The sequence below is a fragment of the Monodelphis domestica genome, chromosome 1 (assembly GCF_027887165.1).
Source record: "Monodelphis domestica isolate mMonDom1 chromosome 1, mMonDom1.pri, whole genome shotgun sequence".
NCBI classification, from domain to species: domain Eukaryota; kingdom Metazoa; phylum Chordata; class Mammalia; order Didelphimorphia; family Didelphidae; genus Monodelphis; species Monodelphis domestica.
Window position 1 is genome coordinate 23,454,676 of NC_077227.1, and position 23,792 is coordinate 23,478,467.

At 40.5% G+C, this 23,792-nt stretch overlaps 1 protein-coding gene across 2 annotated transcripts in view; it reads left to right on the plus strand.

Annotated features, from left to right (window-relative positions):
- ZNF365 (zinc finger protein 365) overlaps nucleotides 1-16,230 on the plus strand; it is a 35,103-nt gene extending 18,873 nt beyond the window's left edge. For both annotated transcript variants that reach the window (XM_001362909.4, XM_056795976.1), the window contains 3 exons: nucleotides 5,574-5,754; nucleotides 10,679-10,716; nucleotides 11,953-16,230. In XM_001362909.4, the coding sequence (XP_001362946.1) occupies nucleotides 5,574-5,754; nucleotides 10,679-10,716; nucleotides 11,953-12,214 (481 nt within the window). In that variant the 3' untranslated portion in view covers nucleotides 12,215-16,230. The remainder of the gene's footprint in view (nucleotides 1-5,573; nucleotides 5,755-10,678; nucleotides 10,717-11,952) is intronic.
- Nucleotides 16,231-23,792: the final 7,562 nt, after the last annotated feature.

Sequence of the window (23,792 nt, forward strand, 5' to 3'; positions counted from 1 at the left end):
AAACTACTGTTTCCATTTTACAGATGGGGAAAAAAAGGCTTAGGCAAGTTACATGGTCTGCTTATGGTCAGCCAGTTAATAGAACAATAGATATCAGAAGCAATATTTGAACTCAGGTCATCCTGATTCCGGTTTTTAGCCAAATGAAGGTGCTAGTTGGTGAGGAAGTGGTTTTCTGCACCCAGTACCCATTTGCCTAGGAACTGGGTGCTGAATGCTTAGGGAACTTGCATTTTCATTTGGAGGAACCAAAGATCTTCCAGTTCTGAGGTTAAACAGAAAGCACCATGGCTTTGGAGTCATAGCCTGGGGATCAAATCCTACCTTTGACCCTCTTTGTACCTATAGCGCTTAGCACACTGCTTGACTCTGGACTTAGTGCTCTATCCACTGGATTGCCTGGCTCCCTCATAATAAGGTCTAGCTAGTAGTATCTCAGCTAACTCTTCCCTAATCAAAGTCCGGCACTCTGATAATAAAATAATAGGTTATGTTTATATAGTGCTTTAAGGTTTGCAAAGTGCTTTACAAACATTATTTAATTTAGGGCTCTTTTGAATCCATCTTTTACAGATGAAAAGTCCAAGATAGACAGGGGTTAAGTGACTCATGCAGGGCATCACAGCTGAAGATGGATTTGAACTCAGGTGTTCCTGACTCCAAGTCTCATGCTCAGAATGAGTGAGTTTTCCACCAAAGCTCAGATAGTTTATAATTTAAAGAAGTGTTGTAGTTGTTGGCAAAAATAAGTAAAAAATGGATTTAATTGTTAAAAGCAATAAGAAATGGAAGTAGAGGCCCTAGAATAACCCCTTAGGATCAATTTAGAGCAAGTCCCCCCAAAGCAGGTCTGTAAATATCCCTAGACTTAATTAAACTGATCTGCTCTTGTTTTTCTAACCTTCTGATTCTTACATTTTGACTTTAGTTAATGGGGAGGAGTGTCACCTCTCCCTTCTTATGAGAGTTCTTCCTTAAAGAAAGTGTTTATTTTATTTTTATTAATTATTATTTTTTAAAAATTTAATTATTATTAATTATATCATGTTTATTTTTAAGTGTTTATTTTAATTTTCATGAGTTTATTTTAAAGGACAATTTGAGTAACAGATAATAAATAATGCTCATAGGATTTGAACAAGCAGTTTTTAGAAGGGGAAATCAAAGGTATCAATAATCATGAAAAAATGTTCTAAATCACTCTTAATTAGAGAAATGGAAATGGAAACAATGCTAATGTACCACCTTACACCTATCAGATGACCAATATGACAGTAAAGTGATAGATGTTGGATAGGATGTTGCAAAATTTGGACACTAATGCATTGCTGGTGGAGTTGTGAACTGATCCAAGCATTCTGGAGGGCAATATAGCCAAAGGGCTATAAAACTCTGCATAGCTATTGATCTAGTAATACCATTACTAGGTCTGTATCCCAAAAAAGTTCCAAAAAAGGGGGAGGGAACCTACCTGTACCAAATTATTTATAGCTGCTCTTTTTGTGGTGGTAAAGATTTGGAAACTGAAGATCTCTCCATCAATTCAGGGAATGGCTGAACAAATTGTGGTATATGGTGACTATTGTGCTGTAAAAAATGATGAACTGGATGATTTAAAAAGAAGATGGAAAGGGGGCATCTGGGTAGCTTAGTGGATTGAGAGCCAGGACTACAGATGGGAGGTCCTTGGTTCAAATCTGGCCTCCGACACTTCCCAGCTGGGTGACCCTGGGCAAGTCACTTAACCCCCCATTGCCTAGCCCTTACCACTCTTCTGCCTTGGAGCCAATACATAGCATTGACTCCAAGGTGGAAGGTATGAATTAAAAAAAAAAATGGAAAGACCCCCATGAACGGATGCAGAGTGAAATAAGCAGAACTGGGAGAACAGTGCACACAATTATAGCAATATTGTACAATGATCCACTTTAAAAGACAGCTACTCTCAACAATACAATGTTCTGGGACAATTCTGAAGGACTTAGGACAAAGAATGTTATCCATTTCCAGAGAAAGAACTCTTGGAGTTAGAATTCAGATTGAACATACTATTTTTCACATTGTTTTATTTGTATTTTTATTTGGGGGTTTTGGTTTTATATGAATTTTCTTTTACAACATTGACCAATATGGAAGTATGTTTCGCATGATAATACATGGATTGAATTGCTAACCATCTCTGGGAGGGGGAGAGAAAAGGAGGAGGTATACAATTTGGATCTTATCATTTCAGAAAATGTATGTAGAAAATTATTACATGTAATTTTGAAAATAAAATATCTTTAAAAAGAAGAAATATTTGTTAAAATTTGAAATTCAGTTAATTCAGTCTTTACTGCCTGCAAATCTTCCCACATCATACCCACTTAAAAACAACAAAATCTTTACATGACCCAACCATCTCTCCTTCTTTTCATAGCAAAACTCCTTGAAAAAGCTGTCCACACTTGTCTCTACTTTCTTACCTCCCACTCATTCTCAGTTCCTTGCAATCTGATTTCCATCACCCATGGATTGAAAAGGCTCTCACCAAAGTTAACAATTAAAATTTAAAGGCTAAATCCATTAGCTTTTACTTAGTCATCTTTCTGTTTTTTAAAAATTAATTTTAACGTTAATTTTTTTAAAAAAATTGAATGCCTAATTCTCTCTTTCTTCTCCATCCCTTGAGAAGACAAGCAATATGATATAACTTATACATGTGAAGTCATACAAAATATATTTCCATATTAGCCATGTTGTCAAAAACAAAAAAGAAAAGTGAAAGGCAAGAAGTCATTAAAAATGAAAAAAGTCTGCTTTAAACTGAACTCAGAATTTATCATTTCTTTCTCTGAATGTGGATAGAATTTTCTCATCACAAATAATTTGGAATTATCTTGATCAGAATAATTAATTCTTTCACAGTGGGTGATTGTTATAATGTTGCTTTTCTGGTATTCAATGTCCTCTTGGTTCTGCTCCATTTCCCTTTGTATCAGTTCATACAAGTCTACCCAGTTTTTTCTGAAACTATCCTGATGATCATTTCTTATAACACAATAGTATTCCATAACAATTACCTACAACTTATTCAGCCATCCCCCAATTGATGGACATGCCTTCAATTTCCATTTCTTTGCCAACATAAAAAGAACTGCTATAAATATTTTTGTACATATTTGTCTTTTTTCTTTTTCTTTGATCCCTTTGGGAAACCAATGTAGGGTTAAAGGACACAAATAGTTTTATCACTCTTTGCACATAGTTCCAAGTTGTTCTCCAGAATGGTTGGACTGGTTCACAACTCTACTAATAGTGTATTAGTGTCCCTATTTTTCTACAGTCCCTCAATTCGTCATTTTCTTTTTCTGTAATGCTACCCAATCTGATAGGTGTGAGGTAGTTCCTTAGAGTTGCTTAATAATCATTTAAGTTGTTAAATTGATAGTGATTTAAACCTTTTTTAATGTAACTATTCATAGTTTTGATTTCTTCAGAAAATTTCCTATTCATATCCTTTGATCATTTCAATTGGGAAACAGCTTTTGTTTATATAAATTTAGTTCAGTTCCCTATATGTCTGAGAAATGAGTCCTTGGTCAGAGATACTTGCTTTAACATTTTTTCCTCCAGTTTGCTGCTTTCCTTCTAGTTGATTTTGTTTGGGAAAACCTTTTAAATTTCATTTAAATTATCCATTAAACTTCCCATAATCCTCTTCATCTCTTATTTTATCCATAGATATGATAATTTATATTTTCTATGCTTCCCTAATTTGCTTATGATGTTACCCTTGAAGTCTAAATCATGAACCCAGTTTGTCCTTATCTCGGTATATGGTGTAAGATTTTGGTCTATAACATATTTTTTCCAAACTGCTTGCCAGTTTTCCTAGAAATTTTCGTCAAATGATAAGTTTTTGCTCTGAAATCTTAGCTCTGGGGACCTATCAAACACTAGATTCCTATGGTCACTTACTCCAGTGTATTATATACCTAACCTATTCCACTGACCTACTACTCTATTTCTTAGCCAGTACCAGATTGTTTTTTATGAAAACCACCTTATAATATAGTTTGAAATCTGGTCCTGCCAGGCTGCTTTCCTTTCTAGTGTTCCCTGAGTATACCACCATATTATCTGAAAAGAGGGAGAGTTTTTTTTCCTCTTGTTGCCTATTTGATTCCTTCAGTTTCTTTTCCTTCTCTTCTTACTATCACTAGTAATTTTATTTTTATTGTTGATGCATTCACTCTTTTCAATTTTGATACTGACAATTTGCTTTTCTGCTTTCTCTTTTTAAAAATAAAACTAGTTGAATGATATAATTCTTTTGTAGTCCCCTCCCCTCATAAAACTTGATCCTAGTTTTATTTATTAGTTCAATGGTCTTTTTTATTTTCAATTTTATTCATATCTCCTTTGATTTTTCAGGATTTCCATTTTGGTGTTTTATTGAGCATTTTTAGTTTGTTCTTTTTCTGTTTTTATTTTTAGGTATACATTTAATTCATTCATCTGTTTTTTTCTCTCTTTCATTGATATTTATAATTATAAATGTAAATTTCCCCAAATTATTTCTTTACCTGCATCTCACAAATTTGGGTATATTGTATCTTCATTATAAATTTATTTAATTAAATTATTGATTGTTTTAATGATTTATTCTTTGATGTATTTATTCTTTAGAATTTGATTATTTTCCAATTAATTTTAAAAGCTTTACTTTACCTTCTTTTTTAGAATTAATATCAAATATTATTTCTAAGGCAGAAAAGCAGTAAGGACTAGACAATTAAGTGACTTGCCCAAAGTCACACAACTAGGAATGTGTGAGGCTAGATTTTTAAGCCAGGACCTTCTGTTTCTAAGTCTGGTCTCTATCCACTGAGCCACTCAGCTATTCCTCCAATTAATTTTTAACCAATGCTTCCAAAGACCTTTGTTGAATATAATTGTTATTGCATTATGGATTGAAAAAGGTGCATTTAGTATTTCTGCCTTTATGTATTTGTTTCTATGCCCTAATTATAGTCATTTTTTTTTGTGAAGAAGAAAAATACATACTCCTTTCTATTATCATTTAATTTTCATTTATGAAAGAGATCTTGGTTACAAAGTCTAGTCTAACTCTCCCATTTTACATATGAGTAAACTAAGGTAGACTCTTCTATGTAAGGAAATGCAAAAAGGCCAGTCTACTGAACTGAGAAGAGTGAAGGGGAACAATGTCTAATAAAGCTGGAAAGGTAGGTTGCGACCAGGTTGTAAAGGTCTTTAAATTTCAGATGGAGGAATTTGTATTATATCCTAAAGATGGGGATGGATTATAAATAGGGAGGACAGCATGTACGAAGACAGGGGAGAAGAAATGAGTGTGTGTATGTGTGTGTGTGTGTGTGTGTATGTGTGTATGTGTGTGTGTGTGTGTGTGTGTGTGTGTGTAGAAGAAGGAATAACTAGAGATAAGATCACAGGGAGTTTTGAGTCACCCTTTTAATGGGCTTTAAATACCAGGTTGAAAGGTTTTTATGGTATAATGTATCTGACCAAATTCCTCCATTCTTTGTTCCGCCATTTTTGCCTTCTAGAGAAGTCGTCACCTTCAACCATTTCCTGGAAGCAGCTGCGGAGAAGGAAGTCCAGGGAAAAGCCAGACTACAGAATTTCATCGAGAACCTATTACAACGGGTTGACCTAGCTGAGAAGCAATTAGAGTATTATCAAAGCCAGCAGGTCTCAGGCCATGGCAAGGGGGCCAGCGAACACTTGGTGAGTCCCACAGTCATCCTCATTCCCTTCCCCGCCATGTTTCTCCCCTCACCTACATCATGGCGCCCCTTTGACTGGGGACAAAAAACAGCCAAGAATTCCTGCAGGAGACAATTCTGACCATATATTAGAGCCCACTTAAGCCCACTCAGGTCTTTTCTATTAGCCCAGAGTGCTTAAGAGTCAGTTAAACCTCATTGTAGACTTCCCTCTATTCTATTCTCCACCCCTGGGTGTCACATATCCTCACAATTCCAGGCAAGAATGGACATCTTATGATGATGATACTCAGAGAATTCAGGTCAATGGTTTTTAAGCACTTACTGTGTGCCAGGTACAAAAACGAAAAGCAATCCCTGTCCCCAAGCATCTGGAGAAGCAACATTTGTATATACAAATAAGTATTTAATGTTTACAAATAGATAAATAGGAATCTGTACAAAATAAATACTAAATAATGGGAATGCGGAGTAGAACAAGTAAGTAGAAAAGGCTCCTGGGAGGAATCCTGCAGATGATGGTACTTGAACTAAAACTGGAAGAAAGTTTGAGAATCCAAGAGGTGGAGCTTGGGAGAGAGAATTCTTTTTTTTCCTTTAAAATTTTTTTCCAATTATAAGTAAAAACAATTTTGACAATTGATTTCTGACATTTTGCAATTCAGATTCTCTCCCTCCTTTCCCCCTACTCTCTGAGGGGGTAAATAGTCTGATACAAGTTATTCCAGTGCTTTCATTAAATACATATTTCCACATTGATCATGCCATGACAGAAGAAATTTATGATACATAAAATAAAAAAACTCACAAAGTAAATAAAGTGGAAGATGGCGTGCTTAGATCTACAGTCAGACTTCAACAGTTCCTTCTTTGGCTGTAGATGGCATTTTTCATTCTGAATCCCTCATGTATATCTTGGAAACTTGCTTCACTGATAATAGTTTAATCCTTCACAGTTGATCATTGTACAATATTTCTGTTACTGTATACATCGTTCTCTTCGTTCTGCTCAGTTCACTTTGCATCAGTTTATATAGTCTTTCCAGGTTTTTCTGAACTCATCCTGTTCATCATTTCTCATGGCAACAATATGGCACAGTTACAAACATATGCTACAACTTGCTTAGCCGTTCTCCAATTGATGGACAACTCCTCCATTTCCAATTCTCTGACACTATAAAAAAGGCTGCTAAAAATATTTTCATCCAAGTAGATCCTCCCCCCCCCCATCTCTGATTTCTTTGGGATCCAGCATCAATATTGGTATTATTGAGTCAAAGGGTATGCATAGTTTTGTGGCCCTTTGAGTGTGGTTCCATACTGCTCTCCAGAATGGCTGTATCACTTCATATTTCTACCAACAATTAGTTCCCAGTTTTCTCACATCTAGAGGAAGAACTCTTGAGAAGTCAGGTTTCGGGGGGGGATATCTGGAATAGAGATTTGGGAGGGTCATAAATAAGCATTTAACATATATCCCAAAGAGGCATTAACATGGTATCCATCTTGGAGTCAATACTGTGTATTGGCTCCAAGGCAGAAGAGTGGTAAGAGTTGGGCAATGGGGGTCAAGTGACTTGCCCAGGGTCACACAACTGGGAAGTGTCTGAGGTCAGATTTGAACCCAGGACCTCCCGTCTCTAGGCCTGGATCTCAATCCACTCAGCTACCCAGCTGCCCCCCTAACATGGTATCTTGATTTGTGTCCTCATAAGGGTGGGAAGATGTTGAGAATGGAGAGAACAAAGAGACACAAAGCTTAAGAACTGGCTCCTGTCCTCAAAGAGCTGAGATGAGATTAACCCACAGAAAACAAGCCAAGGATAATACAGGGGGAAGGGAGAGGTTGGTGAAGAATGAACTCAACAGGTTTCAGTGCCAGTGAGAAGTCCTTCCTGTCTGGATGTGAATGAACATCCATCTGAGGAGGTGCATTTCCTGAGCTGCGCAAAGCAGAAGTCATTTATTTCTTGGGATAGCTAACACCGCACTTTTTTTGTAAACTCAGCATTGGCAGATCACCCTCTGCCCACTTCTTCCTTTCAACTTCCCTTTGAAATAGACACATCTTGCTTTAATATGATCTATGGTGGCCGAAGGTATCAGAGCCCCCCCAGGAGACATGTCGTCTAACTCTCCTCATACGCTGGCCAGCAGTAGAGCGTGCTGAGCAATGCCAATATCTGGGAGTTTCTAAACTAATTTCTTTCCAATTTAGCCTCACCCCTGCCCTGTTTTAAAAGCCAGGATTATCAGCAATGTGGGATCCTTCAGGAATCTGTGGCATCTCTTCCCCTCTGAGTTGCCAAAACTCCAACCAGCTTTCGGCTGTTTTCACCGGTCCCCTAAGTGAAACCTTTGGGCCAGGCATCCTTCCTCCAGGCACAGTGTCTGCAAATGAGCATATCTGCCCTTCCATCTCTGTATTCTTTCTGAAGACTCCTCTGAGTCCCTTGTTCTTTTCACCTGGCTTTTCTAAAAATATAATGTGCCTACTCGGACATTTCCTCCATGCCCATGAAAATGCTGCTGAGTTATAAATGCAAAGTGACCTAATAGCCCATCTGCTCACATCAGAGCTGTTTAGGTGGAATGGCTTGGAATAATGGGGCCGATTTTGTTTTAAATAAAGATTTACATTCATTTCTAAGTAATTCCAAAAGAATGACAAAAACCCAACACTTATCTTCTATCTTAGATTCAATGTTGTAAGTTCCAAGGCAGAAGAGTGGTAAGGTCTGGGCAATGGGGGTTAAGTGACTTGCCCAGGGTCACACATCTGGGAAGTGTCTGAGGCCAAATTTGAACCCAGGACTCTCTGTCTTTGAGTCTGGCTCTCAATCCCCCAAGCCAACCAGCTTTCCCCAACAGTAAACACTTATTAAGCATCTACTATATGTTAAGTGCTGGGGATTGGAAAAAAAAGTATATATTGCCCACCTCCCCATTAGAATGAGAACTCTTGGAAGGAAGTAACCATCTCTTCGTGTTATGAATATCATGTGCATGTATATATGTGTGCACACATATGTATAATAGATACAGTCACATATATGACATGTATGCATACATATGTTTCTGTGGATAGATACCTTCATCCACATACATATAATACACAGAGACAGGCATATATGCCTATATATGTATAGTGTGTGTGTATATGTACAAATGCCCAAGTGTCCATATACACATCCCTGCACATACAAAGTAGATTCAAGGTGACCTTGAAGGGGAAGGCATCCATCCGCAGCTGAGAGCGGATGGGATGATGAAGGTCCTCCTTTAGAGCTTTTTGTTTGAGCTGAGTCTTGAAGAAGGTGAGGAAGGAGAGGTGCATCCCAAGATTGAGGGGACATTGAGGGGACAGAGGCAACACCATCTTGTGTCTCAACTGACCTGTGTTGTTCAAAGACCCAGGGGCAGGAGGTCCAGTATTCTTTGTGTTTGAGACAGTCAGGAGGTGGAGGAAGGTGTACGTACACTGGAAAAGTGGGAAGGAACTGGGGTGGAAAGAATTTGAAACACCAGAAGACTTGTTATTTGATTCTCAAATTAGTAGGGAGCCCCAGAAATGTATTGAGTAGGGGAGTGACATGGACAGATCTGTGCTTGTCAACTTGATCTCTGCTTGGGGTAATGAGCACCTTGTAAAGATATTAGGGAGAAGTGGGGGGATGCTGGGGAGTGAAACCTGATGCTCTTATGACCATTCATTTGTAAGAATTAAAATTAATATACAAGAACTCAAGTATTATATTTATAAGATTTATTAAAATAAAAAACTAGAGTTAAAAGGGAGCTAACTAACTCAAACCGTGACCTCAAGAAAGAAAAGGAAGAGGGAGGAGTCCCAGAAAGTTATTTAACAATCACGTAAAGACACACATAAACAAAGGGAAAAGGATGGTGAGAAATACAAAAGGAATTCTGGGGAACATAGTCCTGGTGTTCAAGATTTTCCAACTATACACATTGGAGGATACCAGTTGACAAGAATGGGGCCAGGGACCATTGGGTGGCTCAGTGGATAGAGAGCTGGACCTATAGATGGGAGATCCTGGGTTCCAATATGGCCTCATTTCCTAGTTGTCACTTAACCCCAAATGCCTGGCCCTTACTGCTCTTCTGCCTTGGAATGAATACTTAGTATTGATTTAAGAAGGAAGGTGGGGTTAAAAAAAAAAAGAATGGGATTAGTGGGTTAGTCTGCACGTATTCAGAACTCTGCCACAAAGAAAATGCAAATGTTTTATTACAGAATTTTTGATGAACAGGAAACAACCTAAGTGAGAAGTGGCCAACGTTCCAAGCATTCGATTTGTCTTCACACAGTATCATTCTAGGAATAACATTTTTGACAGTCAGCTTTTGGGTCTGGTTTTCCCTCGAAGGTGCCAAGTATGGCGAATTATCTGTAAATGTAGACCAGAGCAATGGAACTATTTTCTCTGCTTTAAATTCCATTTTCCTCATCTTGTGGAAGTTGTTCTTGGAACTGCTATACATTGATAGATGTATGGATATACAATCTCCTCAAAATGGGTACTCCTTTCACCAGTAGAGATCGCCACTCATTTCTGCCCCCTCACCCTGTGTAACTTTGGTCCATGGCTGTCTGCTAATTCTCCATGCCGGGGCTCTATCCAACATGTTGGGACAATTTAACCTTCTCAGGATAAATTTCAGAGCAAAGATACATGGGAGAGAGAGAGACAGACAGACAGACAGATGGAAGGAGAGATTGCGCTGGACTCCCATTTGAGAAAAGCATCAGTTATAAAAGCCTTTTGTCAGTCACCATATGGAAAGCAGTGTGCCCAACCCAATGGGTCCTCTCAACATGTACAGAGTTCTTTTGGAGGAAAACATGAAACTGTTCAACTCAGCTGTGAAGTAATGCTTTTCTCTTATTTGTTTTTCCTCAGTTTACAGACATCGCCTCAAATAGGAAGTCCAAATGCCTGTATGTACTTATATTTGTGTGCTTTGATTGTTTCATTTAGGTTTGACTCTAGCATGGCTTCATATGGCATCCTTTTTTTGTTGTGGTTCAGCTTGAATGCTGTCTCCATTGAGCGGTCAGCAGGATAGAATGATGAGACCTGCCTCTGAGCGCTGAAATCTCTAGGCTGCTTAGAGCACGTCTATTCCTTTTACAACATAGAAATAGCTGCGATCAGCACTCCTACTCATTGGTTAAGGCAGGCTTATTTCTGTGGTCAGAGCCCAGGTGAGCTCAGGAGTTTCCTGTCCTCCCAGCTTATGTCTTTCCCAGCGGTGGGTGGCCTCGAGGGCGTCCAACACCCAAATGGCTAGTTAGAGCTCTGGGAGAAGATTCATATACGAAGACCCACAATGACACCGACATGTCATGTATGTCCTGTAGAGAGCAGGAAGACATTTACCACCATGTTTCTTATTTCTTAAACATCAATGGAGACCTGTAGCTACTCTGATGATAAGGTATATGCCAAAATGCAGGGGAAAGTGATGGGCAGAAATAATCGATACTAGTTAGGAGGGTAGACTTTAGAAATAGTTCTTCCCACACAAAGGAAACTGCAGACCATGCTTCATAGGGGCAGCTGGATGGCTCAGTGGATAGAGGGCCAGTCCTGGAGTTGGGAGGATGTGATTTAACTCTGGTCTCAGATACTTCCTAGCTGGGCAAGTCACTTAACACCATTTGCCTAGCTTTTGCTTTTTTGTCTTAGAATATGACTAAGACAGAAAGTGAGGGTTTTTTAAAATGCTAAATAAATTTTAGCTGCTCCCCCTTGTCATCCTCATCAGTTGTCCAACACATTTCCTCCTAGTTATCACTTATGAGCACCTAGATTAGTTAGGAAGAATTCCAAGGGACTTCACGAATGGGTCCTGTTCTTGACTTGAACTAAGAATCAGTTCCAAGGCTGAAGAGGGGTGAGGGCTGGGCTGTGCCATCCATCGGGTTCCTGATGTCTTTCATTGCTTGCTTTCCTGGATATTGCATGGTCCTTGTGGGGATTGCGGGTCTGGTCTTGCTTCGTTGGTGCTCCATCAGTTCCTAGAAGGCATCATGCACGTTTCTCTGAATCCTTCGTGTCCCCGACTCTACTCTCTCCCATTGCCTTTTTCCTGCCCTCCAGCTTAATTTAAAAAGAAAGTCCCTCAAGTTCTCCAAGGAGGGCTTCTCACTGGGTTTCTCTCTGATCCGCAGGTGCCGAGGGGGCCCGCACCCTGCCTGCCACAACCCTGACCTCAGGGCCCACTTCCATGCAAAGGGAAGGAATTCCTTGAGGAAAGCCAAGGAGGAGCGAGGCAGCGTGCAGTCAGCTAGGTTTGCCCATGACTTCGCCGATTCCCCGAGAGAACTCTGGAGACCGATGAAGAAAGGGGAGCCACTGGGCCAGGCCAGGAAAGTCAACGTCAAGGCAAAAATGGTCAAAAAAAAGCCAGCAGCCATCGTCAATGTCATCTGAAGAGGGTGGAGGACTCCAAGCTGCCAGACTTGAGTTTGAGGAAGGGAAAGAACTTGATCTAAGAACCACTGGCTGAGTTCCTTGGTACATTGTGACTATTAACCCATGAATGGTGTGTGAACAGGAAAACCTCAATTAACGGGAGCATCGAGTGAACCACCTCTGGGGACCACATGGTTCTAGAGGCAGATCCCTCAGACAAATTGGTATTAATGCCCCAATTCTGTGCTTTCAGGGTATGCTTGATGGTCCTTGCCACTTCTACCTGATCCTTTCCCTCTTTGAGTAGACAGTGCTAGTCAGTGATTGCTGACCATCTACATCCAAGGTAGCGTGGTGGCCTCGGCCATCCGAGGAACATTTAGCTACACTCCCTGACTTACTAAGATGAAAGTGAATTTAATAAAGTTGTTTTTTCTCTAACAACAAAAATTGGAACAAAAAAAAGCGATACTACCTTGGGACTTGATTTAAAAAAAATTTTTTTAAACCCTTACCCTCTGTCTTAGTATCAGTTCTAAGACAGAAGAGCAGCAAGAGCTAGACAATTGGGGTTAAGTGACCTGCCCAGGGTCATGCAGCTAGGAAGTATCTGAGGCCAGAGTTGAACCTAGATCCTCTGGACTCCAGGCCTGGAGCTCTATCCAATGAGCCACCTAGCTGCCCCTACCTTGTGACTTTAAACAAGTCACTGAACCTCAGTTTCCCAATCTGTAACCTAAGGGGGTTGAACTGGCTGGCCTTTGAATTTCCTTCCAGTTCCAGTTCTTTGATCCTCCAATCCTATAGTTTCAGAGTTAAAAATAAATTTGAATAAATCAGTTTACCAGAATCCCTATTTTCCCAAGCCTTCTGGTTCATTGAGGTTTTGCTGTCGAGTTTCCTCAAATAAAACCATTGGTTATAGGGATATGTTTCTCTGGATCCTAGGATTCTGTTATTCTTCTTGGAGGCAGCAGCGGATTTGGGGTCTAGAAACCCAGGTTCAAATCTCACCCTTGCTCCTTTTGAGTTGTGTGACTTTGGGTCAATCAGTTCTGTCTTAGGGTTGAACTTAGGTCCCTTCCAGCTCCTCGGTTCCCCCGTGGAGCCTGACTTGGGTTCATCTCCATCCTTTACTACGGCTGTACATTCTGCACCCAGACAGCCTGATGCTGCTGCATGATCTTCCTAGCATCTCCTTGGTCCCCTGTGGCTGTTCTGTCCATTCAATCGACATTTGGAATCAGCCCGTGGGTCCGGCTGCTTGTACTGAGCAGTGGCCACCTTCTTCAGCATTGTCCCGGGTCTGCAGATGCTAGAAACATCAGCACGGCTTTCCCTTCTCAGTCCATGCTCTATTGGCAGTGGTAGTAAGTGGATGTGAATCTCTCTCTGATATCTTTTCTTCCCAGGCTGCCTTGTTCTTTGTTCCCTAGAGCTTTCCCCACTCTTAGGATCAGTATGTCCATGAATCTTGCCTTGAACCTAGTATTTGTTATGCCTAATATGTTAGCCTGTCTGTTGAAGTTATCCTGACGTTCATGAGGGCTGGCCGGCCCCCTCTAGTCCACCGGGGGCCCCCTCCGAGAGTAACTTCGATTTCTCCTAAGGTGGGTCCATTTGGAAACTCCCCCTCTTGCTTCCAGAAGCAGGTTTTTACACAGAAAGAGTTGTTTGACCTCACAAAAAGCTCCCAAGTGCTGATGTCCTTCTGGAGTCTGGATCATCTACGAGACAAAGGTCCATGTATATATGACTCAAGTACATGAATCATTTATTTTTCAATACTCATGGGGAGGGAGGACGAGGGAAGGGATGTGTCTTTGTGTGTATGGGGGGGTGATTTTTAAGTGACCTATATAATTACGGTGATAATCTAACTAAATGAACATTAGTCGGAGTCTTTGGCTCTGCTCATTACTGCCATAAGCGCCAAACTAGTCTCGAGGTCAGAATGGGCTGTGAGGAGTTTATTAGTTGGAAAAGCAGTCCAATGAGAGATGGAACTAGTTGGTGTCCATTCCACATCCCAGTATTCAAACCTGTCATAGTGAAAAGTCGCCATCCCTTGACCTTTTAGGCTGTGGAGGTGGGGTGTCCATGTCGTGTCTGTGGAGGCGTCCGGTGGATAAAGTGCCCATGAGTGTCACTGTTTAGGTTGAAAGTCATGTTGTAAAAAAAAAAAATTGGTAAATAACATGGATATTTATTTGGGGCCCAGATGTGCTCCAGACACTATTTATTCTTACTGTTCATAACCTAATTGCACTTTAGAATTTCTGTACTGATCCAATGAGTTCTTAACTATATTGCATGCCCTCCTTTCTGCCAGGTAATGTGTGTATGATATGATGACAGGATAATGAATGCTTTGTTTCAGGTCGAGTGGCCAGAAACACTTTTCTCTCTGTGTCCCTTTGAGTTATGGCAACAACATCTCCAGTTTTCTTTTCACATGCCTAGAGGAAATAACAGCCCTCTCTTTTCCAAGTGACAAGCAGTGATCCCCCTAAGTACCACTTTGTCACGTGAAAATCAGACATGTGTAGAGAGAAGCCAGCGACTCTGTGCGTGCCAGAGAGATGAATAAGCAGTGCTTTTGTTGCTGGCAGTCATGCTTAGGAAAGGCAGGGCTGCAGGCTTCACCCAGCTTTTCTGTTCTTGCCTCTAGGTTTATTTGTACCATGGTCAGGGAGCATCATTGGGGTAGAGGTATGCCTCATTGCCTCAGCCCTGACAGATCCTGTGGGGCTTTGTAGGCTAGGATCCTCAAAATAGGTTTTGGGAGATTTACACCAATAGTCAGGCTCTTAATGGGAGTTAAAAGAATTTTCTAAACCCAAGTCCAGTCTTAAGCTAGGACTAGGGAATTGGAATTAGTGCCTGGAGAAATGCAGTCAAAAGAATAGATTTAATTTTAGCCTATGGGCTTCTGCTAGTTGTCTGGATGGATGGGATACTCATAGTCTTTTGCTGTGTATTAAAGGATCTTGAAGTTATTCTTGTCATCAAAAAGCTTACTATCCCCTGCATCCTAGACAGGCAATCAGCAAAAGTCAATTGAAGCCCAGAGGTTAAGAGTAAGTCTGTTGTTTTGATTGGTTCTCTCTTGGTGTTGTCTCAAAGACCTTGGCCCCAGCCAGCTTTCTGACGTGGAATTAGAACATCCTTTCACCATTGATTGAGAGCCTTTGTGCCTAAGACACATTTCATGAACTCTCTCTAACACTTCAGCTCCCATAACTCTTACTAACTGGTAGATAAATAAACTTAAGAGCAAGGACAAAAGGACCAAGTGAAGTCCACAGGATTCCACGCTGGCCTTTGTTCTACATTTTTGCCCAGCTTTATCATTCAGATGGGTCAGGGACAATGAAAGGTTTAACATATTCTGGTCACCCTGAAAATATTCATCTCTCTACACTCATTAGATGGAAGAAACAAAATTGAACTTTGTGTATTACATGCGTAGCACTGATGTGTCTTCTATACATTCATTAGTAATTAAAAAATGAGAAAAAAAGAGTAACAAATTACAGCTCAAGTCTAAGCCCGCTAAAAGGACGGATGTCATGCATGTGGGGTGCCATGGATCTATTCTTGCTTTATTTAGCCAAGGAAGAAAACCTGAAATCTGGAGCCTGGCTTGCTCCTGTGAGGTCACTCTATGGGCGGTGCCCTGGGTGGCCAGCCCCAGTTGGTACACATTAAAGGAGACATTAGCGGCTAAAGTCGATACTTTTTGTAGGTGGCACCAAAGGTACATGGCGGAAAACGTTCAGTATTGAACAAATTGATCTATTTTTTATTTGTTCAGACTCGAACTTTTTTCTTTTCTTTTTAAACTGGATTACAAAGTCTTAATGCTTAACAAAAGTCTTAATTAAGTTCAGGTTCCTTAAAGATACTGTTTTACAACCTACTGCAGGGCCAGTCCGTTGTAGAGAAGTTGGAATATACTGTTACCAGAGTTTTAAAAGAAAATGTTTTTAGACTATGAGAAATTCTAATAATAAAGCTATATTTCTGAGTAATTATGGTGGTGTTTGAGTGAAGTATTTGAGCTTTGAATTATTCATGGTCTGATATCATCTTGGGTCTCATAACCCCAAAGATCTGTTTCTTTATGACTACGATATTTATTGAATATACAATAACAATGATTTCATATGCCCTCAAACTTGAGACAGTCCTGAAATTTAGAAAGGTATTCCTTGGGGATCATTATCTTCCTATGTGAAATTTTTGAAATAATCCTATCAAAAAGGTGCATGATAAAGGCTGGATAGCTCAAGATCACTCAGAGACCCAGACAGTGTGGAGTAGTAGGGGCTAGAATGCTGACTTTGGAGTCCAGACCTGGTTTCTAATCCGACCTCAAACACTTACTGTGTGCCACCGGGCAAGTCCTTTGAGTTTTGTCTGGTTTCTCACCCATAAAATAAGAGACTTTTTCTGAGTGTCCATTTCAGCTCTAACTTTGTTATCCATGGAATAGCTTTAAAAAGCCTTCCATTTTGTATAACCTGATAATGTAGGCACCATTCTATATCCATAGTCTCCCCCTTTTCTACCACTGTGAGGGACATGGGCTCCATCATCCATTCTTTGAAATGAAGGCTGGTTATTGCCATCTCTCTGCCTTCTGAGATGATGGTAACTGATGGCAGCGACTTCTTAGCAATGTTTTCATTTCCATGATCCTAGCTGTGCTGGTTATTTCCCAGTAATCTACTGGGTCGCAGTTCATAGAGTAATAGCTATAGAGCCCTAAAGGGATCTTGGGGCTTCCTCCCCCTCCCCCACGGCAACAAATGAAGTAACTGAATCTCAGAGAAGAGTTGTTAGTATCTCGATCAGGATTGGAACCCAGGTCTTCATTCCTCTTCGTATAATGCTCTGTCTTCTCTAACATGTAGCTTCTCATAGTAACTTGCCCAAGGTGATTTAGGGTATTAGTGGAATAGTTGAGGATTTAAACTGAGGATTTGAATCCTCTGATACCAAATCCAGCTAGATTTTCTACTGTACTTGGTAAGTCATAGAGTCACCAGTTTTCCAGACCTGGAAGAGACCTCAGACACTGTCTAGTTTAAAGCATATGGCACCAAAAGAATTCCTGATATGACATCTGAATGATCATCCAGCTTTTCTTTGACTTAAAGTCCACTAGTGAGGGAGAACCTATGACCTTCTGAGGCAGCCCATTCATTCCACTTTAGAAAAGCTCTGATTGTTAGAAAGTTTCCCATTGCCCTCCCATTCCCCTGCCACCCAGCTTGAATTTGTCCCGTCACTCCTGGTTCTAGATCTAGATCTAGATCTAGATGTTTCTAGATCCAGGCAGAGAACTTTTGCTCTCTTCCATCAACAGCCCTTCCCAGACTGGCAGGTGACTTTCAAGTTCTACCAGAAGCCCAGGCTTCTCTAGAATCATCACCCCCAGCTTCTTTTGGCCATCTCTTCATGGCCCGACCATTGTTCTCTGATCCCCTAAGTCATTTAGAACATGACAATGAATGAAGAATAAATTTAAAAACATTGAGAGCTTACTAAGCACTGAGCTAATCATTGAGGAGAAAAATATACAACAAGAAAGACAGGACCTGCCCTCACCACTTATGTGGGGCAGCTCTGTGGTTCAGTGGATAGAGCCTAGGTCTGGAACATGGAAGATGAATTCAAATATGGCCTCAGATTTCCTTTTTAAGACTGAGAAAGTCACCAAATCTCTCTCAGTTTTGGTTTCCCATCACCCAAATGGGCATAAATATAGCACCTACTTCCCAATGTTGCTGTGAAGATAAAACAAGATAATATTTGGGAAGCACTTTGCAAACTCTAAAGTGCTATCAAAATGATGCTATTGTTTTGTCAACATTATTATTATATCCCTGTAGGAGAGAACAACATGCATCTGGAACGGTGGCCCAAGGAGGAAGTTTTAGTCCAGGAAGTCACAGAGATAGTGAGGTGCTTTAGAGGACAGTCAGTTGACATGGAAAACACTTGCATAAGGTGTGTTATTGTCTGCCCACATGAAGGGGCCAAATCAGTGGCATCATGGAACTGTTGAAGCAGGTGTCTATCCACATTGGAAAGTCCTCAGCAAAAACTCCAGGTTGGAAACGTTTTCCCTTACTGCTTCCTTGAAGAAGTCATTCATTCCCTTTATTTTGTACACCATGATCTTTTCCTAATGGATTCTGCACTCGTACACCTTCTGTCATTGAAGTGAAAAACAACAAAGCAAAATAAATTAGTACAGCCATCATCTCTGAGTGTATGCACCCATAGTCTTCCACTTTTCTACCAATGTCTTCCATTGTCTGTCCTCTGGAACCAAGGTATGTTACTACATTTAACCCGAGATAGAGACTTCTTAGTGGTGTTCAGTAACATGATTTCTTTTTCTAGGGGGTTCTGGTTTCATTGATGTGGGCACACAACCTCTGCCAAGTGTGGGACAAATTTTATGAGTTGTTTCTGCTAAAGAAAAATAAAAAGTCCCGTTGTCCAACGTTTTCCACTGCAAGGAGGATGAGCTCCTTCGACCTTTGTTAGACCGATTCTAGGACGACAGTCTTGGGCCAGCTATACAAGCTATAACGTTTCACTGTGTATATCCTCTTAGATTTTCAGTCTGTGTGTCTTAGCAAGGGACAGAGGGCAGACTGCGTACTGTAACAAAGAAAAGGCTCGTAGAAGGACAGGACTCATATTTCTATAACACTTTCAGGGTTACAAAATGACTTACTCCTTATGTTCCCATTAGGTGGATAATACACATGTTGCTATCCTCATTTTACAATTCAATCATTCCATCAACAAGAATTTACAAAGACAATGGGAAAACAGCCCCGACCGACCTTCAAACTCATATTCTTTTAGCACAATGCTTGATACATATTAAACAATGAATAATTATTATCCATCTGTCTGTCATCTATTTACCTATCATCTGTTTGACTATCTTCTGCCTATCATCTATTTCTCTATATATCTATATCATGTTTGCCTGCCTGCCTGTCTATCTATCTCTGTCTCTTATCTATCTATCCATCTATCTATCTATCTGTCTCTTACTTGTCTATTATCTATCCATCTATCCATCTATCTATCTATTTATCTATCCATCTGTCTCTTACTTATCTGTCTATTATCTATCTATCTATCCATCTATCTCTGTCTCTTATCTATCTATGTGTTTCTTATCTGTCTATTATCTATCCATCTATCTGCCTATCTATCTCTGTTTCTTATCTATCTGTCTATTATCCATCCATCTATCTATCTATCTATCTATCTATCTATCTCTGTTTCTTATCTGTCTATTATCCATCCATCCATTCATCTATCTGTCTGTCTATCTATCTACCTATCTATATCTATCCATCCATCTCTCTCTCTTTCTCTCTCTATCCATCTCTCTTTGTCTATATGATCTTTTTGCCTATATATCTATCTTCTATCTATATCTATATATCATTTGCTTGCCTAGCCATCTATCTCTCTGGCATCTACCTGTCTATGAATCTACATGAATAGGACAGAAACTACATACATTTGGAATTCAAAAAAGATGATTAGAAAGCCTTTTGGGAAGGGGGTACCATAGCAGCTGGGAGAGAGGGTAGTGGAAAATCAAGAAAGCCTTCATGAAAAAAAATAATGATGTTTGGGCAGAGTCTTGAATGAAACCAGAGATTCTAAGAGGAAGCCCCATGGAATCCAGCCAGTAGAAAAGTACAGTGATAGGAAATGTGTATGGTACCAGCAGACCATTATGAGAAAGGTTCAATAATGAGTTTATAAGGGCAGAGATGAATCTGGAACCCAAGACCTCCTGATTCCCAAGTTGGATGCTCTTTCCAGATGTCCGTGAGATGAGACAGACACAGCAGACCAATCCTGTTTGTACAGGCTCTGGCGGTCCCTCTGGCGTGCTATCAGCTTCATCTTCATCCATAGATTTTCTTTTTCAGATGTAGTTCTGCAGTTTCAGCCTTTATGGCCTCTAGGCATGGAGAACACTTGAATCTAGGAAAATAGGATCGTAGGCTTCATTCAGTTTCTGCAATGATTGGTTTTGTCCACTTGGATGCTAGTTTACTGAGCATCAAACATGCAAAGGCAATAACAGGAGAGTGGCTTATCTTACTGTCCTGATCAGGTCCCTTTCTGTCTGCATTCCACGGGACTTAAAGATGAGAAGAAAATAAGAAGTAGGCCAATGATTTCATGAGTATAGGGAACACCCTGGAGAGGAAACTCCCTTGGCCAATGCAGGTCAGCACTGTCTGTGCAATTTATAGTCTTACATTTTGTGTCTAGCAACCTAGAACAGGGCCAGGCATATAAACAAGTTGACTAGAGCTCTGAAGTGGGTAAGTGACTTATGCAGGGACATACCAGGCAAGTCATGAACATAGGGTTCCCTATGCTTGAAGTCTACTCTGCCAAACTTCCTCTAAAATTAGCAATGATGATATCATCAATTACAAAAGGCAATCATTTCCTCTACTCATACAACAGAACATTAAACATTTCCAAATAGAGGCTAGCAAATTGTCCCAAGATTTTTTTGGTATGAACTCTATCAAAAAACTGACAATGAGAGAACAGGGATGATAATGACAATGCTTTCATTTCAGTTGTTCCTGACTCTCTGTGGCTCCTTTTGGGGTTTTCTTGGCAAAGATACTGAAAGAGTTTACCGTTTCCTTCTTCAGCTCACTTTACAGAAGAGGAAACTGAGGCCCATAGGATCAAGGGACTTGCTCATGGTAAGAGATCTAGTCAATGGCTGAGGCTGGATTTGAACTTGAACCTTCTGGATTCCAGGTTCTGCCCTGCCCACTGCGCCATCTAGCTGTCCTAATGACTATAGCAGCTTGCATTTTAAATAGCTTGCAACATCCTTCACCCAGTTTGCTTGATCCTATTTGCTTAGTTTCAGAGAAAATAATAAGGAACAATGGGGGAAAGGCATAGAAGCAGATTTAGACAATGAATTTTTTTCTCCTAATGGGAGCTGTCCCAAAGGAGGATAGATTGCCCCAGGAGGCAAAGGGTTCTTTCTCACTAGTGGTCTTCAAGAGAAGGCTGGATGAACCCATGTCTGAGATATCATAGAGAGATTCTTATTCAGGTAGGACTGGACTAGATGACATCTGATGTTCCTTCCAGTTCTGAAGATCTGTAAAGACCAGAAATAAAGCCCCTGCTCCCCCCCCCACCCCCAGAAGGGTCTGAAATAGGTTAACAACAGATGACAGTAGAAGTTGGATTGAAGAAAAGTTTATTTCTTTGAACTCTTGTAGTTTGAGGCCATTTTTATCCTGGTGAGTTTCCCCTTTGTACAGAATCAAAGCTTCTCTTTCAGATCTCCAAAGACAGTGTAGTACAGTGGGAAGAGCCTTGACTCTGGAGTCCAAGCAAGACAGGCAGGCAATAAGCATTGAAGTGCTTACTGTGGGTCAGACACTCTGCTAGGCTCTGGGGGATACAAATGAAGACAATGACAGTCCCTGCCCTCAAGGAGTTCACATTCTGATAGTGAAGACGCCATATAAATAATTGGGCACATACAGGATAGGTCCAGAGTGGTAGAGAGGTTGTTGGAGTGGGAGAGGCAAGAGCCTCTAAGAAAACCAAGGAAAACCCTTGCAGAAGGTGTGATGTTTGAGTTGAGTCAGGAAGCAAGCAAAGGAAGCTAAGAGGCAGAGGTGAAGAAGGAGAATCTTCTAGACCCCGTGGACAGTTCATTCAAAGGCTACATAGTCTAGTTCAGGGAACTGCAAGGAGGCTAATAGCTGGACTTACATCCAAGCCTTGGTTCTGATGCTGACAATCTTTGGGATCTGGGCAACCCTCTCAGTTTTCCTGAGCCTCAGTTTCCTCGTCTTTTAAAAATAATATATTATTTCCCCTATTACATGCAAAAACAATTTTGAACATTCATTTAAAAAGTTTTGAGTTCCAAATTCACTTCCTTCTTCTGATCCTCCTTTCTTCCCTCCCTCCCTGAGACTGCAAGCAAACCAATAGAGATTTACATGTGTAATCACGGGAATCAGTTTCCTCATCTTCTATAGTTTCCAACTCTCAATCTGTAATCCATCGACTTGATGGTCTCTGAGGCTTCTTCTCGCTTTTAATCTATGATTTTTTTGACCTCCTCCAATTTCCCTAATTTCCTTCACTCAGCAATCAATGTCTAGCATGTTACCAATGACAACATGGAGGCAAGAAGTAGCTTAAAACAGATGCTTGAAAATGAGCATGAAAAGACTTGAGAGAAGAAAGGGATACTCAGGATAGTGAGGTGGGAAAAGAGCCAGAAGAACACCAGCATCTTGGGCAGATCCCACATGATTTAATGGGTGGAAATAGATAGAGAACCCACAGAATGGAAAGGTACAGAGTGGAAGAGATCTGGATCACCTCTGAGAGTCCCTGCATTGGTGATGTCGTGGATCTTTCAAAGTATCACCATTTGCCATTTAGGCTAGAACCTTCTCCTTTGAGTGGGCTATGGTACGTACAACTTTTAGTATTAAAAAGTTTCTTCTGCATTAGGGTTATTGTGTGTTTTGTCCTACTTTTCCATCATTAAAGCTGTGTTTGGATCATGAATCCTCAATTAAATTCTTCAAAAAGCATTTCATTCAAAGAAACTGCTGTGGGTACAGTTAAATAGATTCCCTAATGGCCTTTTAGGAAAAAATTGAATGATAGGAACCTGGTTAATTCAAAGACTGACTTTCTTTTTTCCCTTTTTCTACCTTCATTCATTGGTTCATTGGTTCATTGGTTTGTTCCTTCCTCCCTCCCTCCCTCCTTCCTTCCTTCCTCCTTCCTCCTTCTTTCTTCCCTCCCTCCCTTCTTCCTTCCTTCCTTTGTTTCTTCTTTCCTTCCTTCCTTCCTTCCTTCCTTCCTTCCTTCCTTCCTTCCTTCCTTCCTTCCTTCCTTCCTTCCTTCCTTCCTTCCTTCCTTCCTTCCATCCTTCCTTCCTTCCTTCCTTCCTTCCTTCCATCCTTCCTTCCTTCCTTCTTTCCTCTCTCCCTTCTTCCTTCCTTCTCTCCTCCCTTCCTCCTTCCTCCCTTCTTCGCTCCCTCCATTCTTTCTTCCTTTCTTTGTTCCTCCCTTCCTCCCTCCCTTCTTTCCCTCCCTCCCTCCCTCCCTCCCTCCCTTCCTTCCTTTCTTCCTTCCTTCCATCCCTCCTTCCTTCCTCCCTCCCTTCCTTCCTTTCTTCCTGCCTTCCTCCCTCTTCCCTTCTTTTCCTTAAGACTTGCAAATGAAGTGATTTTTTTCAATCCTTTGTTTTTTTCCTCCCTTTCATTAATTCTGGCCTTGTGATCCTGAGAGTTTTCCAGGCATCTGTGTTGAACAGAGTAAGTATGTGATTCCCGTTAATTAACACTCAACTCACTTTGAGTTTCAGACATTCTTTCCATGTTAGTTAACAGTTTCACAAAATTCAGCCTTCATTGAGGTTATGGGTCTCTAAATGAACTTCAAACAAAGCTGACCTAAAGGAGCCATTATTAAAACTGATCATCAGAACGCTGGGATAGACACACGTGTTTGAGAA